General features: G+C 36.1%; 1 protein-coding gene across 6 annotated transcripts in view; it reads right to left on the bottom strand.

Annotated features, from left to right (window-relative positions):
* Positions 1 to 5,708: 5,708 nt before the first annotated feature.
* Positions 5,709 to 19,120, bottom strand: part of SLC16A7 (solute carrier family 16 member 7) — a 180,794-nt gene continuing 167,382 nt past the window's right edge. For all 6 annotated transcript variants that reach the window (XM_043446714.1, XM_043446710.1, XM_043446715.1 and 3 more), the window contains 3 exons: positions 17,092 to 17,235; positions 10,777 to 11,592; positions 5,709 to 6,680 (listed from right to left, as the gene is read on the bottom strand). In XM_043446714.1, the coding sequence (XP_043302649.1) occupies positions 6,409 to 6,680; positions 10,777 to 11,592; positions 17,092 to 17,235 (1,232 nt within the window). In that variant the 3' untranslated portion in view covers positions 5,709 to 6,408. The remainder of the gene's footprint in view (positions 6,681 to 10,776; positions 11,593 to 17,091; positions 17,236 to 19,120) is intronic.

Genomic DNA, 19,120 nt, shown 5'->3' with positions numbered 1-19,120 from the left:
CTCATCTTATTAACAAGTACACATAAAGACTGAAAAACGGGAAGATCATACAAGTAGGGTAAGCATAACTAAACCCACCAAAGAAACAAAAATGCTATATTAAAAATGCCCATAATCAAATAAAAATGCTAGAGAATTTGGCCTAGAAATTATGAAAATTAATGAAAGAACAATAATTTTTTAAAATTATTTTAAAAAATCATCATAGGAAAAAAAAAGGGGGGAAGGTACACAGCACGGGATTAGGAGAAATATTTGGTCTAAAATTTTTTTCATGTGCTCCACTAAAGAATTATTTTTGCAATACTCCTTTTCCTCTTAAGGTAGAGACCTAAAATTGTGATTCCAATGGCTATAAGAATTCTTTCATGAACTGCACATATGTGAGATAGAATGAAGGCAAAGAATAAGACTAAGACAGACAAGATCATAGGACCTCACGAAGCATTCAGACCCAAACTCTACAATTTGATAAAAATGAAGAGGAAATCAGAACTAGGAAGAAGGATGTGAACACAGAAAATTATTCATTTTTTAAAAATCGTCAATAAAAATAGTTTATGATTTTGATTACATATGCATTATAAGTAATTACTAATAATTGAGCTTTTCAGGTTTTAAGTGCATTTCTCAAACATGAGATCATGCGCTTGAGAAATATATGGAAATCAAAATCTAAAATCAAGCAAAATGAATATATTATCATTTCAGTTTTTATCTCAATGATTTTGATGCTCTTTGGCATTGTGAATTGTCATGGCGAGAATCTAGTTGTTATGATGTACCCATGAGCCTACAGGGTGACATATATCGATGCTATGTTGTGATGGTAAGCTTTGTTTCTCAAAATTTCAGGCACTTTAAGAAAGTTAGAAGCATCCAGAATAGTAAATGTCAACGACAGGATGATCTATTTTTCTAGATTCTTAAAAGTCACGTTTAATGATATATTTATCATGTATAAGGAAGTTTCATAGCAACAAAATACCTTCCTGATCCAGGAAACCTGAAGACTACACTCACATGAGTTCCCTTATTGGTGAAGATGACGGGTTTTAGCCACAAGTATCACTGTTGACTTCAGGAATACAGTCATTCCTGCAAACCAAGTAAGACCAGATATAGCATGAGGGACTGTGAAAGATGTAAGACATTAGAAATGCAACATATGCACTAAGAGTCAGACACAATTTAGCGACTAAATGACGACCATCTGTAACAGAGCTAAAGAGAATATTCTAAGGATGCCAAAGGTTTAGAAGAAGAAGACAAAAGTAATGGCATTTGTTCTCTCTTTAGAAGAAAGGGACAGAAAGGAGAACAACAATACAGATGTTCAGGAAAACTTCACGAATCAGTTACGGTTAGGGGCAGTTGCATTAAGTGGTGTAAATAAATATAATTCTGTGTAGATGAACCAAATCTATGGATCTCATAAGCTTTTTACAAATTGTTGTTAGCTTAGGACAATCTTGGACTTTCCTGGTGTCTCAGATGGTAAAGAATCTGCCTACAATGCTGGAGACCTGGGTTCCTGGGTTGGGAAGATCCCCTGGAGAAGGGAACGGTTACCCACTCCAGTATTCTGGCCTAGAGAACTCCATGGACGGAGGAGCCTGGTGGGCCGCAGTCCATGGGGTTGCAAAGAGTCGGACACGACTGAGAGACTTTCACCACTAAGATAATCTTATAAGTGAGAATCACGTATAAGAATCACTTATAATTCTGAACGTAGTGTGTTTCATAGTAAGTACTTTTATTTTTCAGTCATAATAAATAGCAACTAATATGGGAATTACTTATCCATAAAGAAAATAGCATTTTTCTTCTAAACCCAACCTCAGGGAAAATACATTATACCTGAGTACTATAAATGTTTCATTATTTTTTTCCAAAAAAAGTCACATTGAAGCAATTATGGCTATTATATAATCATTACCATTGTTTGGGATAATTTGCATTGGGTAGAAAAGTAGGCAACTTGAAACCATATATTCAGGTCATGGCAAATGCAGTCTTTAATAAACACTAATTAAATCATAGTCTCATTGGTTTACCATATAGTGTTTAATCTTTTTCTATCTACATTTATCTACTTTTGTATCTATAGCTACTATGGGCAGGCAGTATGGCAGGGAACACCCTAGGGACTCTTTCTGCTTTTATGTAAACCTGAGTTTTAGTTCTGGTTCAGTCACATACTCCTTTTTAACTTTAGGTAATTTGTTGAGCTTCTTGGTATGTCTCTTTTTGTTTTGTTTCACTCATCTATTATATCAGGACAATACCTATGATTTGATTTGAATACTAAAAGGTTTTAATAGGAATAATGCAGGAAATATAAATGAATATCTGTTCCCTTTCCACTTTACATTCTTTTCCCCTATTAATTTGAACCTAAATTATTACGATTATTTATAGCAAGAGCTTACAACACTGTACATGTAAGGGTGTTTTTAAAAGGTATTTTTGGATAGAAAATATGTTTCAATTAACTTTTAAGTAACTCTCTACATTTTATAACATCAATGTAAAAACTTACATTTACATCATAGGTCTTACACTCTTTTTTTCCCCTATATCCTAAACTATCATGTGCAGCCAGAGATGGATGAGTAAAAATACCTAAATTTTTAAAGTGCACATTCAAATATATCAAACCAAATTACTTTATGTATTTTCTAGTGTCTAGGGGAGACTCTGGAGAAGGCAATGGCACCCCACTCCAGTACTCTTGCCTGGGAAATCCCATGGACGGAGGAGCCTGGTAGGCTGCAGTCCATGGGGTCGCTAAGAGTCGGACACGACTGAGCGACTTCACTTTCACTTTTCACTTTCATGCATTGGAGCAGGAAATGGCAACCCACTCCAGTGTTCTTGCCTGGAGAATCCCAGGGACGGGGGAGCCTGGTGGGCTGCCATCTGTGGGGTTGCACAGAGTCGGACACGACTGAAGCGACTCAGCAGCAGCAGCAGCAGGGGAGACTCCATGAAAGAAGGTGATTACAATTTGGTATTAACACTTCCCTGTTACCACTTCCTCAGTGGTAAGGAATCTGCCTGCAATGCAGGACACCTGGGTTCAATCCCTGGGTGGGGAAGATCCCCTGGAGAAGGGAACTGGCTACCCACTCCACTATTCTTGCCTGGAGAATTCCAGGGACAGAGGAGCCTAACGGGTTACAGTCCATGGGGTGGCACGGACTTGACTGAGCCAACTAACATATTAATACTAACGAAGAGAAATTTATGAGCCAAATCAATTCACACTGAGAAAATATCATGTCTTCCAATGTGAAGTGCAGTAGAGCCTGACCCACTGTCTCTTAAATATGTGTTTATTGGCTCCAAAAAGAGTCAGAAAAGAGGATGGGCATGTGTCAAGAGATGTCCATACCCTGTATTCCATTCAAAAATTAATGAAGACATATTTAAGATTAAACAGTGAGTAATACTTGGTGTCTTAATCTAGCCAGTGATCATGAATTATTTTGGTAACCAGGTTTATGATAACCTTCTTTCTGCACAATTCCATAATAGGAAAATGGACTAAAAGGGATTGTAATGGTTTCTGACTTTGTTTCGTGATAGCTTGAACATCTAAAACCTGTCACTCCCTCGGGGAAGAAGTGTGTTCTGCACTAATCACTCATTGTTGCAGACACAGAAGTCAACTATATTTCCCACTCCGTTTAGGTAGCTTTATAATAATAAATGTTCTAGGTTGGTATTCTCTTCTCTATCTCTGAAAGATTCTGTTCAAGCAAAAATTCTAACAAGTTTAACTGATTTGAGAGAGTAAACAACTGGAAACATTTATTTTACCTTGGAACAATTCTGAATCCTGAGTGTGTCTATATCACTGTTCAAGTGTGTTCTAATTTTCAACATTTATGGATGAGAATTAAGCTGATGCATGCTTGTAACTTTGTGCAGTATGATGGCAGGCATGACTGTATACCTCATATTATGTGCTTTGAATGTGCAATTTCAATTTCCTTTCTTTTGGTTTATTTTTTTTAACAATTTAATGTAATCAATCAATGTCAGAAATGAAGTTTAAAAAGATGATCAAAATGCAATAGAACAAATAAAAATTTTTTTTTCTTGACAAGAACCTCATCAGCAAGTAAATAAACCTCCTTCCATGGAGAAAACCACTGGAATGCACCCACTGGCAGGTGATAAATTAGCCCTTTAAGACCCCATGATCATTACTTGCCCCAAGGATCTATTATCTGTATTAATTTAAATATGTATCTTCAGAGAATTCAAGGCATTTTTTGGAAACGTTTAAGATTGGAAAGCTACTGCACAATTTATGATGTCACATTTCTTATGACTAGTCAGAGTTGAATACAAACATACTAATAATATGAAACAGCTCATTCAGGATTCAAGATTGAATGAAACTAAATTAAAAACAACTATATACTGTCACAATTTCCCTGATTTATTTACCTATGGTATTGGCACATATTGTTTCAGTTAATATTTTAAAAATACAAATACCCTTTCCATGAGGAAAAGCGCATGTGAAATGAAATATGGAATTGTATACAGCTTGATAAACACAAGCTACATGCTCAAACAGTGCCTAAAGTTTACAAATCAAATCCCTAGTGTTAATTATCACAGAAGCTTGGTATCTAAGCACAATCTTAAAGGAAATAAGAATACTTATTTGCTTATTCATCTGCCTCTACTGCAATGGTAAGAAGAAAGAATGCCAAAATCCTTTCGACTTCTTAAGAATGACATTCAATAATCAAAGGTTCAATGTTTTTTATTAATTATGATCTTAATTTAAACTTCAGATTTATAAAGGTGAATGTTTATACCTTTATACCTAATGCATGCATTGTTTCTTGTTTAAAAGTACTTTACCACTCAAAATGGTATTTATTAGATCTGAACTCACAGATCTATCATATGCCTCTATATTCAAGAGCAATTCAGTCCCAGATGTTTTCACATAGTTATGAAAATGAGAAACTGCTAAATTAACCTGGGTTCCCATATTTCAAGCTTCTTTCTATCAAGTTATAAACTAAATCTCCACTTCAAAAGTGTATATAAAGTCATACACAACCTCCAGGTCTAGAAGCCTTTTATAAGTGTCCTGGTTTAGTTATGTTTACAGTCAGTAGAGAGTCTAGTTAGTAGAGGGTGGGATTTCTAGTGCTTCCTTTCCTATAATATGAGACATTTTCAGTGGCTGAGAGAAAAGCCTGTTTGGATTTGTTTTTTGCTTTTTGCATGTTGGTGAATGGAGGGAAATGAGAGAGCTTGGAGGGCTCATTGTGAGTACCTTCCACTCTTAGCTTTATTCAGATGGAATAATCATAATCGTAACCCTCTTATCACCACTATGTGTTGGGAAAAATGAAATCTCTGCCTGTTTGTCAGCCTGTCAACCAGGATTTCAGTTGAGTTCCACTTTGGTGTCTTAGTAAGACAGCTAGTCTGGACTAAGTTTGGTTAAAAGAAGTTTCTATTTATTACTTTCTGGATTTTCCAAATCAAAAGATATGGCTCATTGCTAGGAGTCATTTAGGTTTTTAATTTGATTTACTTATTAGTAAATTCTGATTATTTGAGGGTTCTATTCACTAGCACCAGGTACTGATGGCCCCCCTCAAAGAAATCATGTGCATGCATGGATCAAATCGGACAGGGCTCAGAAATAATTATTTAAAAAATAGAGCTTTTACTTTTTTCAAATTTATTTCATATATGCAATTGCTTTTGTTTTACAGCAGTTAATTACATTTTCAAATTAAGACCACCCTCATTTTTACCCATGTTCTTATCTCTAACATCCACACTATAAGGTACTATGCAGATATAATGCATTTTTTTCCTCCATGGATTTAAAAATATATATACAGTGATAATATTCTTTTTAAACTTGTCTTTTTTCTCCAGATACCTTGTCTGTTCATTCTTAAGTGTATGAAAGTTGTGTGTGTGAGGATATTTAGGAAAAAAAAATAATTTCCTTCAATTCCATTTCACACTTTAATATTGAATAAAAAATGAAATGTGGATAGGGTATTCTTACAGGATTAAACATACTCTTTCTAACTACTTAAACCAGCATTTTGGAATTCAGATCTCTATAACCAAGACTAGAAGTCACCAGAAGACTTTAAAATCATTTAACCACCACAACCAGACTCATGTATGGACACAAACCCAAGGCATGAATTCTTTATATGCATAATCTCAAATTTTAACTACCCAAATAAGTTTTTAAAGACAAACATTTAAAATTTGTTGTTAAGGAAAATCTCATCTCCATCCTTAACTATGACTCTTCATTTCAACTAAAAATCTTCCAATATGTTGAAAAAAAAAATACTCCTAAGAAAGTCATGAATACTGAAATTAGAGATATGATTCTTGTTAAATATTCGTTTCTCTTTCTGAGGGATTAACCTCTGTTCCTTTCCACGTTTCAGTTTCGCCACTTTTGATATTAACATTGGGACTCTGAGATGTCTTCAAGGGTTCAGTTTCTTGAGATTCCTTGGTATGTATATTCTTCTTCTTTTCCCTTGCAAGCAATCTGTAGTTGATAGCATTACCGATGAGCAGCCACACGCTGGCTAGGACCACAATAGCTCCACAGGCCAAATACATGTATTTATATTGTCCAGTTTCATCCACCAATTTACCTAAGAGACAAAGAATGTTTTTTAAGACAGCATAATAAATCAGCCATAAAATGATAACAGCTGCAAATAAATTCATTCCACACTGTGTACCTATTTCTTATTTAATACTAAATAAGAGTTAAAGAAAAAAAATCCTAGATGATGACTTTCACATATACATAGTAAAGGCATGTTAGAGGCACATACTACATTATTCTACCAGTATATGAAATGCATTGAAAGTTGTTGCCTTCAATAAAAGTGTGCAACCAAGACAAATAGGTATATATGTATTTGTCTATATTTTTATAGATACATACATGTAAGATACATTTTAAACCTACATATGTAGAAACATATATACATATTTACAAATGTAAACATATATATGGATATATTTATGGCATATATATTGAGATTGCTTCATCCTTTCCACATTTCCTATCTTTTCCATAAAGAGTACACATTACATTCTTTGGGGAAAATTCAAAGGCTTTGATGAGATTCCTAATGGGTCATAATATTTACTAAATGACTTTTCTATACCTAGCACTAGGCTAAACACTTTATTTGTAATTTTGCATTTAATCCTTAAAAAAATCACTATGACATATTTTGACCATAATTACATAGCAACTGTGGCAGAAACTAGGCTCTTACCAAAGTCTGTCTGCATCTCATATTCTTAACTACTCCGTAAAATGGCTTCACCAAACCTCCTGGTTAAGTGTCCTGTCACTTTTTGGACTAATCATAGTTTTTCACTTTATCTAAATCTAAATTATTAAGGCCAAACTAGTCAGGGAGAAAGTTTTTGCTCCATTTGATTATTGAGAACATTGAAAAACTAGCCTGGTACCAAATAATTGGAAGGTTTATTGACTTTTAAACAAGCTTCAGTTCTTATTGTTTATATTTAGTTTTGCCTCATGCTTATGCAAGCATCTAATTCTTAACAATAGTTATTATTGGCAAAATTTTGTAGGCGCAAATCCAAATTACGCATATGAAAATATGCATATTCAAGGTGATTCTGAAACAGACCTATTTGTTTAGTCAGAGTTTCCAACATTCTGACTAGAATTTAGTTCAGTTCAGTTCAGTTCAGTTGTGTCCAACTCTGTGACTCCATGGACTGCAGCACGCCGGCCTTCCCTGTCCATCACCAACTCCCAGAGCTTGGTCAAACTCATGTCCATCCAGTCAGTGATGCCATCCAACCATCTCATTCTCTGTCATCCCCTTCTCTTCCTGCCTTCAATCTGTCCCAGCATCAGTGTCTTTTCCAATGAGTCAGTTCTCATCAGGTGATCAAAGTATTGGAGCTTTAGCTTCAGCATCAGTCCTTCCAATGAATATTCAGGACTGATTTCCTTTATGATGGACTGGTTGCATCTCCTTGCAGTTCAAGGGACTCTCAAGAGTCTTCTCCAATACCACAGTTCAAAAGCATCAATTCTTCGGTGCTCAGCTTTATTTATGGTCCAACTCTCACATCCCATATATGACTACTGTAAAAACCTTAGCTTTGACCATACAGACAGTTACTGGCAAAGTAATGTCTCTGCTATATAATATACTGTCTAGGTTGGTCATAGCTTTTCTTCCAAGGAGCAAGCATCTTTTCATTTCATGGCTGCACTCACTATCTGCAGTGATTTTGGAGCCCCCCCAAAAAATCTGTCACTGTTTCCACTGTTTCACCATCTATTTGCAATGAAGTGATGGAACTGGATGCCATGATTTTCATTTTTTGAAAGCTGAATTTTAAGCCAGCCTTTTCATTCTCCTCTTTCACTTTCATCAACAGGCTATTCAATTCCTCTTCACTTTCTGCCATAAGGGTGGTGTCATCTGCATATCTGAGGTTATTGATATTTCTCCCGGCAATCTTGATTCCAGCTTGTGCTAGAATCTAGTTAGTGGCTCAATCTAGTTAGAATCTAGTTAGTGGCTCAGTATTAAATTTAGTTATTTGTGAAATGTATCTATTTCAACAAAGTTCCCTGTATTATTTAGATAAATGATAGGATGGACTTATTTGAGTAAGTATGATATATACATAAACAAAACCAAATTCTGTAATTTAATTTTCCATTTGAACTTTAGTCAAATATTTCTATTCATGCAATGATCAGTACACTCCTAAATACAGAAAATTAGGTCTTTTGTCCCATTAGAATTGGTATCACTCTGGACTGCCAAATAAACATACTTTCTAAATGTTTTGGTAATTTTTAGCATCATCAAGAAACCAGATATAATTTCCAGAATTAAAGTCTCTGCTCTTTCTGGATGTAGCAGTGGAAGCTCAAGTTGAAAATAATAAAAATCAGGCTCCCCCTGTTTTATTATTGTTCTACTATCACTGTTGTACTATCAAGACTAGCAGCAGCAGCAGCAACTGATAGGAAGTAACTGCAGCAATACCCACTCACTCAAAGTATTTATTGAGCACCTACTATGTTGCAGACACTATGCTCGTAGTGACGGTATGCTCCAGAGAAGACAGTTTAAATATCAAGGAGTATCAGGAGGCAGAAACAGGATGAAAAAAATGGACACTATTTTATGGCTGTATAATCTGATACCTTTAAAAGTGAGCCCCAAATCAATTACTGCCACTGACACCACGGGGGCAGCAGTTTGGCAACATTAACACAATCAGCGCTCAGGGATACTGAAATTGATGTAAGTATTAAAACAGGTCTCAGTCACAGATAGGAGTGGCAAATCAGATTCATCCATTTCCATAGCACCCATCCACTGTGTCAACTGACCTCACTTGATACTTTTTCATCCCACTATGGCTGGTGAGATATAATTTTCTCTGTCGATACTAAGATTTTATTGCTAATGAATAGACTTCTAAAACCCATTTGGTAAAATTAATTCTGTATGAAAAGATACGCCAACTGTACTTGTTTTATAATAACATATATTGACCAAAATGAATAAGATCTACTGGCTTCATTCACTTTGAAAACTGTTTTGGTGTGACGTGGCATGTCTATATCGAGAGATATACCACCCTAGGCATCTCCAGATGACAGCCCTGGTGGACAGGAAAAAGTCAACAACTATACCACTCATTCCTGACCAAGTGAGAAAGCAAAAGGTAAATGTCAGTGGCGCCTTAAGGGTAATAAATTAAACATGAATTTTCCCACTTTCAAAATGATTCCTTTATGTCATGTAGGAAGAGTTTAAACACTGACTTTATATACAAGAAAAAAATTCATGCTTGGCCTGGCAGTTATTGTGACAATTAGGGGCAGGCCAAGAGGTCTAGGTAAATACCTACATTTAGCATTAATTAAAGCAATGCTACACAGTGATTACTAGAAAGGATAGGCCAACAAAAAGTATTTAATATTTATTACATGTAAGTCTAAGACTAAACAAAGTCTCCACTTCAAAAATAAATGTACACATGTGTCTTTACTCAGCCTCTTTACTAGATAATTTAGCACAGATACTTTTTTTTTTTTAGCACAGATACTTTTATAGTCATCTCTGACAGTACTTTAGATCTTAAAATCTAAAGATAAAGGTTACAAATATGGGATATAAGTATCTGATCAAGAAAATGACTTTGAATGAACTTCTCTTCATTCTTTCATTCCTATTGATACATTCCAATCAGTGATATTATAAATGTATTCCTTCCTTAAGCATGTAACAAGTTCTATATTAATATAACAAGTATACTCCAATAGGAAAACAGATTTTAACCTTTTGAGAGCATTACTTTAAATTTTTGACTTATTTTAAAAAAACAAGAGAAATCTGTTTACCAATGATAAAGTGGTATTTTATTTTTATGATGTATTTTTAGCATTACAAGTCAATACAGGTAAAAATCTGCAAATCATGCTAAGTATCAGTCTAATTTAAATTCTCAAGTTCATAATACCTGGCTATAAATGAAATTTTTGTCTAAAATAGACTAATTAGGAAATTAAAAATACATAACAAGGCTAAAATGAACACATCTACAGTCTTTTAGGGTATTAGTATCTATTATTACAAACCACATTTTACACTACAAAGAAAGTCTCAGCTAATGGATATTAATTTTATGCTATTTGCTTTCTTTGTTGATAAATATTCTTACCAGCAAGAGGAGGCCCAAGGAGGACAGGACAGCACTCCACAACTGTGACGAGTCCCACAGCACTGGAAAATCTTTGAGCACCAACAAGGTCCATGAGAGTTTCAAAGAGGACACTGCTAACACTCCCAAATCCAAGGCCAAAAAATACAGCATACACCACCAGGCTTGTGTAGTCCTCAGCCAACGGGCATAAGAGATGACAGATTCCAGTGAACATCACTGCAAAACTGAAGAAGTACTGGATTCGGGGTCGGATTAATTTGGAATTGGCAATAAGTCCTACAGAAGGTCTGGCAAACATATCAACAAAAGCCATAACAGAGAGCAAGAAAGCTGCAGAATACTCATCGATTCCTTTGTCTTTAGCATATGGAGCCAAGAATATAACGGGGGCGAAGAATCCCAGAAACATAATGACATTTCCAGATAAGTATATCAGAAATCCCCTATGCTTAAAAAGGGAGAAATCTAAATACTTATTAATTTTTTCCCAAACTGATAACTTTTTTTGTCTTTTTTCCATACTGGAATCAGTTTCTCTTACACCAACCTTATTTTTAGACTCAGTACTTGCTTTGGGTTCAACAGGTCTCATAAGGGCCCCAGCCACACAGCAGTTCAACAGCAAACCTCCCAAAATCATGAAGCTTCCCTTCCAGCCATAAGTATTGAAGAGGAACTGATTGAAAGGGGCCAAGGTGCTTAGGAAAACAGGACTTCCTGCCATTGCAAGCCCATTCGCTACAGGCCGTTTCTTGTAGAAGTATTTGCCCACGATTGTTAAGGCAGGTTGCAGATTGAAGGCTAGACCTAAACCTAAAAAGAACAAAACAAAAGGAAGAAACAAACGCATTATGTCACTCACAAAAGAAATCACTTGTCAAAATGTACATTCAAGTGGAGATGGCAGAATGAAAAGGCAACAGCCCACAGTAAATAAAAAATTTAAAAATTAAAAAATTACATATTATCAATAAGATGGCACAGAAAACAAAGAGGTTCTCATAACTAGACATCTGAGATGCATGACTGTTTCATAATCCTTTCCTTTTAAGACACAAAAATAAAACCAAGAACTTCTAATGTTGCAACAATCAGAAAATAGGTTGAAATTGGAACACAGTTCATTGGTTCTTAGTTATAATCACTTAATTCCACAAATAAATTAATCTCTCTAATCTCTCTCATTATATACACATGCAGAGAATAGATATCTTCCTTGAGGGCAAGAGTGTGTTTAAAACATGAATACTTTATTTCCAGTACAGAATAGACTGAACAGACTAAAAAGGTTGTGGTTTATAAATAATCCTAGATCTCCTGTAGTTATTTCTTTCAAAGCTATGCAAATAATAAAAAAGAGTAATCAATTCATGCCATTAATTTCATGTTCTTCATTCCTCACATTCCATATTTCATGACTATAGAGGTGAATGTGTATTAACAGAAAATAATTTTAAGCTGATTGTTTATATGGATCAAGTGTTTCTGCTGTCTAGGGACACCTTGACAGTGCTGAGTTTTGCTTTTGAGAAATGAATTACTTCTTATAGCTCATCAAGGTACTATTTGGCAACAGATATGAATGTTTGTTTAAAAAGGAAATACAAGTGATTTATACAAACTACCTCTCTTTCCCCTTTAGCCTATATATGATTCTGTATTATTTAGGATCTATAGAAGTAGGAAGTCTTTGGCATTTACTGATTTATGCAAATTTGAGAGAGTATTGCAAATTGGTTAAGTATTTAGATTCCAGGACACTGGGTTCTGAGTGTAAATACTTAATGCAAACCTCTAATACAAATATTTGTATTTAATATTTGTAATAGTATTCAGATTGATTATACTCTTTGCAGCCAAAGATGGAGAAGCTCTATACAGTCAGGAAAAACAAGACCAGCAGCTGACTGTGGCTCAGATCATGAACTGCTTATTGCCAAATTCAGACTTAAAATTGAAGAAAGAAAAACCACTAGACCATTCAGGTATGACCTAAATCAAATCCCTTATGATTATACAGTGGAAGCGACAAATAGATTTAAGGGACTAGAGCTGATAGACAGAGTACCTGATGAACTATGGATGAAGGTTCATGACGTTGAACAGGAGGCAGGGATCAAGACCATCCCCAAGAAAAAGAAATGCAAAAAAGAAAAAACATGGCTGTCTGAGGATGCCTTACAAATCGCTGTGCAAAGAAGAAAAGCAAAAAGCAAAGGAGAAAAGGAAAGATATACCCATGTGAATGCAGAGTTCCAAAGAATAGCAAGGAGACATAAGAAAGCCTTCCTCAGCGATCAATGCAAAGAAATAGAGGAAAACAATAGAATAGGAAAGACTAGAGATCTCTTCAAGACAGTTAGAGACACCAAGGAAACATTTCATGCAAAAATGGGCTCAATAAAGGACAGAAATGGCATGGACCTAACAGAAGCAAAAGATATTAAGAAGAGGTGGCAAGAATACACAGAAGAACTGTACAAAAAAGATCTTCATGACCCAGATAATCATGATGGTGTGATCACTCACCTAGAGCCAGACATCCTGGAATGTGAAGTCAAGTGGGCCTTAGAAAGCATCACCACGAACAAAGCTAGTGGAGGTGATGGAATTCCAGTTGAGCTATTTTAAACTCTGAAAAATGATGCTGTGCAAGTGCTGCACTCAATATGTCAGCAAATTTGGAAAACTCGGCAGTGGCCACAGGACTGGAAAAGGTCAGTTTTCATTCCAATCCCAAAGAAAGGCAATGCCAAAGAATGCTCAAAATACCACACAATTGCGCTCATCTCACATGCTAGTAAAGTAATGCTCAAAATTCTCTAAGCCAGGCTTCAGCAATACATGAACTGTGAACTTCCAGATGTTCAAGCTGGTTTTAGAAAAGACAGAGGAACCAAAGATCAAATTTCCAACATCCATTGGATCATAGAAAAAGCAAGAGGACTCCAGAAAAACATCTATTTCTGCTTTATTGACTATGCCAAAGCCTTTGACTGTGTGGATCACAATAAACTGTGGAAAATTCTGAAAGAGATAGGAATACCAGGCCACCTATCTGCTCCCTAGAAACCTGTATTCAGGTCAGGAAGCAACAGTTAGAACTGGACATGGACCAACAGACTGGTTCCAAATAGGAAAAGGAGTATGTCAAGTCTGTATATTGTCACCCTGCTTATTTAACTTATATGCAGAGTACATCATGAGAAACGCTGGGCTGGAAGAAGCACAAGCTGGAATCAAGATTGCCGGGAGAAATACCAATAACCTCAGATATGCAGATGACACACCCTTATGGCAGAAAGTGAAGAAGAACTAAAGAGCTTCTTGATGAAGTGAAAGGGAGGGAGAGTGAAAAAGTTGGCTAAAGTTCAACATTCAGAAAACTAAGATCATGGCATCTGGTCCATCACTTCATGGCAAATAGATGGGGAAACAGTGGAAACAGTGCTGACTTTATTTTTGGGGGCTCCAAAATCACTGCAATGGTGATTGCAGCCATGAAATTAAAAGACGCTTACTCCTTGGAAGGAAAGTATGACCAACCTAGATAACATATTAAAAAGCAGAGACATTACTTTGCCAACAAAGGTCTGTCTAGTCAAGGCTATGGTTTTTCCAGTGGTCATGTATGGATGTGAGAGTTGGACTGTGAAGAAAGCTGAGCACCAAAGAATTGATGCTTTTGAACTGTGGTGTTGGAGAAGACTCTTGAGAGTCCCTTGGACTGCAAGGAGATCCAACCAGTCCATCCTAAAGGAGATCAGTCCTGGGTGTTCATTGGAAGGACTGATGCTGAAGTTGAAACTCCAGTACTTTGGCCACCTGATGCGAAGAGCTGACTCATTGGAAAAGACCCTGATGCTGGGAGGGATTGGGGGCAGGAGGAGAAGGGGATGACAGAGGGTGAGATGGCTGGATGGCATCACTGACTCAATGCACATGAGTTTCGGTAGACTCTGGGAGTTGGTGCTGGACAGGGAGGCCTGCAGCTCATGGGGTTGCAGAGAGTCAGACACGAATGAGTGACTGAACGGCACTGAACTGAATTGAATTCCAAAAAACTGATATGAAGGAACCAGTAATCAGCTTTGGAGAATGACAGGGTAGTATGCTCTCTGATTCTACCTCAGCCATACTTGTGAGATATGCAGAATGAGTGTAATTATCAATAGATCCAACGTCTAAGTAATGAAACTATTGTCAGCAGCTTGTAAGAGGAAGAACTCAAATTCCCAGGAATTGTGTTTTGAGGTTCAAATTTCTTTACATTATTCCATCTTCCTCCCTTGCCCCCATTTTGTCACCTGGAATTTTGCTTTCACGTGTTAATGCAAGTTCTCCTTAGGAGTTCGTGCTCATCTATTTCCTACCTGGCATGGTAAAAGGAGCATGGCATTTGAAATGAAAGATCTAAGTCTGCCTCAACTACTTACTTATGTGTACTACTGGGCAAAATGCTTAGACTTCTTAAATTCCAGTTCCCTCAACAAGAACAAAAAAGGGTTTTGCTAAAATCAAGTGAGGTCTACAGCTCCAAGATGATATATAATGATGCTGTGATGATGATTATTGCATGCTAGTATTTATTTAAAAGTGACAAAATGCTGGATCCTCTGTAAAGTATCATATATTCATTTTTTTTTTTTACAAATGAATGAATATATAGTTCATTGAATATATGGTTCAAATGAACATATGGTTCATTTTTACAAATGAATATATGGTTTATCCTACATATTTCCTTTTCCTCTGAAAGGAAAGAGCTATCATTTTTCCATTTTAAAGACAAAGAGATGGAGGCATAAGGAGGGGTATTTATCCACGATCACACAGCTAATATGTGCTGAGTTAGGTTTAAAAGCTAGACCTGAATGATTTCAAATACGAAGAAGTATTGGCTGATAATGACTTAAGATAAATCTCTTATAGTTATTTTTAATGGTTGACTAGAAGCACCAGGGCCTTTAAGACTCAAATAAATGGAACTGAAGTTAGAATAACATAAAATACAATTGATATTTATGATACAGTAACATCAAAACCATCTTTTTCCTAATACATGACTTTGTGGGCCCAGCCTGAATTCTATGGCCAAATGAAATATGGCTGACCCTTGAACAATGTGGGGTTTAAGGCTCACCCTCTACACAGCTGAAAATCTGTGTATCATTTACAGGCAGCTCGCCTTAGGATTCAACCAACCATGGACTGGGTAGCAGAGTAAACCCCCGCAGTACAAATCCATATTGTTCAAGGTCAGCTGTACCTAGTATTTCCTCACAAAGGAAACGGTATCCTCTCCACCATGACAATCCTTAGACATAAGAAGATTCTCATTTAAAACATCAAAGATGTCTTACAAAGTCAAAAAAGAAGAGTTGTCCATAGGTTGAAAAGGGTAAATTTTAACATCACTATCACTGTAGGCTTTAATACATCTCATTTTTCAATCAGATGATGCATTAATGCAAGGTCAGACTGACCTAAAGTCAAAAAAAATATATTTACCTTTTTATCTGTGAGCAAGAGGAAATAATTAAATTTCTTTATATACTGAAGTCTAATTTTTCTAAAACTTTGAGTGTAAATTTGTGTCATGCAATTTGCTGTTGAAGTTAATAAAGATCGTATTTTCCAAATGTGCATATTCAGGTAAACTAGAATCTACAGAAATGCTTAAGAAACAACTATAACCTAATGACAGGAACTCATTCTAAAATATTTGTGTTTAGTGGCAAATGTGTCTTTCAAAGCTTTTAAATAGACTCCTTTTTAGTAAGAAAAGGTAGGGAGGCTCATGCAGAGCTCTACCACTAATCAGAACACAGGCAACAATTCTATTGTTAAAGCTACTCAGTGAATCCAGGAAACATCTTTGACACCATTTTTAACCTATTATGAGTGATCAGTCAGACACTAATAGTAATAAGTAATGAAAGCAATTTTTTTTTTAATGAAGCTATTTGTATGCCAGAGAGTCTATGTCCACAATATCACCTTCATGGCCTGAAGATTAAATGTTGAAACAGTAAAAACAAACCAAAGAAGTTTTCTTTTTGACATTTATATCATAGCACATAATCATGTCTGATAACTTGCTTTTTCCAATTCTTGAAATTAGTTTGATTGGTCAGCCTATAGCCAGGAATTTAATATACCAGATGACAATCCTTTAAAGTATACAGCATCTGATATAAAAAAAGAAAATCAAAGAAAATAAGAATGTTCTGTTGCTCATGCTTCTGACAGAACTTTGCAAACAGTAGAATTGTTAAGCAGAAAATAAGCTGAAAACAGATCTTCACTTACCGCAAATGAATCCCATTGTGAGGTAAAGCTCTACTACGTTGGTACTATAGGAGGCCGAGACCATTCCCAAACAGCATAGCAAACCTCCTACCATCACCACTGGCCGGCTACCGTATTTATTCACCAAAACGCTACTTATGGGACCTGAGGTAGAGAAGAAGTTAAGAAATATTCAGTGGCTGGGTTCTTTACTTATTTATAACATTTGTTAATTTTGAAAGTTGAGAAAGCACATTTGAATGATCAAAGGAAAGTATTAGTTCATGTAGAACAACATGAAAACTTTTCAATACTTTCTAATCCATTTGACTGGTTAGTTACCCATATATCTACAAGCACATAAAATAATAAATTAGAATTGTTTAATATCAAGTTTGGTAGGACCATAATAATTCAACTTCTGACAGAAAAGCTTTTTAATTAGACATAGGTAAGCTTGTTGTTGTTAACCTCTAAGTTGTATCTGACTCTTTCGCATCCCCCATAGACTGCAGCACACCAGGCTCCACTGTCCACGCGATTTCCCAAGCAAGAATGTTGGCGAGAAGTGCCATTTCCTTTTCCAGGGGATTTTCCTGACCCAGGGGTCAAACTCAGGTCTCCTGTATTGGCAGGCAGATTCTTTAATGCTGAGCTACTGGGGAAGCCCTAAATACCTTAATAAATGCAGATAAATTTATTTAATAAAAATTTAAGGATTATGTAAATGATCTATCTGTTAGAATTTTATTTTCTGGAATAATGTATGTTTGGGCACACATATATATGGCCTTAATTGAAGCTGACTTTTTTTTCTTTTTATTATACCCCACTGTGACTTTTTAATACCATATTTTTTTATTTTAAGACCCCAACTGTTTACATATCTTATTATATTAGAAATGAGGATTCTTATACTGACAGTCTCTTAACAATCCCTGTTCATCAGGGGGCCACCAAGGGTAGTAATGTTGCTGCCATGCCTTAGGTATGTTTGAATTCATTTCAGTTTGGTCACTCAGTCATGTCTGACTCTTTGCGACCCCATGAACTGCAACATGCCAGGCTTCCCTGTCCATCACCAACTCCTGGAGCTTACTCAAACTCATGGCCATCGAGTCAGTGATGCCATCCAACCATCTCATCCTCTGTCATTCCCTTCTCTCACCTTCAATCTTTCCCAGCATCAGGGTCTTTTCAAATGAGTCAATTATTCGCATCAGGTAGCCAAAGTATTGGAGTTTTAGTTTCAGCATCAGTCCTTCCAATGAATATTCAGGACTGATCTCCTTTACGATCAACTGATTTGGTCTCCTTGCAGTCCAAGGGACTCTCAAGAGTCTTCTCCAACACCACAGTTCAAAAGCATCAATTCTTCAGCACTCAGCTTTCTTTATGGTCCAACTCTTACATCCATACATGACTACTGGAAAAACATATCTTTGACTATATGGACCTTTGTTAACAAAGTAATGTCTCTGCTTTTTAATATACTATCTAGGTTTGTCATAGCTTTTCTTCTGAGGAGTAAGTGTCTTTTAATTTCATGGTTGCAGTCACCATCTGCAGTGATTTTGGAGCCCAAGAAAATAAAGTCTGTCACAGTTTCCATTGTTTCCCCATCTATTTGCCATGAAGTGATGGGACAAGATGCCATGATCTTAGTTTTCTGAATGTTGAGTTTTAAGACAACTTTTTCACTCTCTTCTTCCACTTTCATGGAGAGGCTCTTTAGTTCCTCTTTACTGTCTGCCATAAGGGTGGTGTCATCTGCATATCTGAGGTTATTGATATTTCTCCCGGCAATCTTGATTCCGGCTTGTGCTTCATCCAGTCCCGCATTTCGCATGATGTACTCTGCATATAAGTTAAATAAGGAGGATGACAACATACAGCCTTGACATACTCCTTTCCCAATATGGAACCAGTCTGTTGTTCCATGTCCAGTTCTAACTGTTGCTTCTTGACCTGCATACAGATTTTTCAGGAGGCAGGTAATGTGGTCTGGTATCCCCATCTCTTGAATTTTCCACAGTTTGTTGTGATCTAC

The sequence above is a fragment of the Cervus canadensis genome, chromosome 25, assembly GCF_019320065.1.
Source record: "Cervus canadensis isolate Bull #8, Minnesota chromosome 25, ASM1932006v1, whole genome shotgun sequence".
Lineage (NCBI taxonomy): Eukaryota > Metazoa > Chordata > Mammalia > Artiodactyla > Cervidae > Cervus > Cervus canadensis.
The sequence above is the reverse complement of the archived record's forward strand: the minus strand, read 5'-3'. Positions and strand labels throughout refer to the sequence as shown.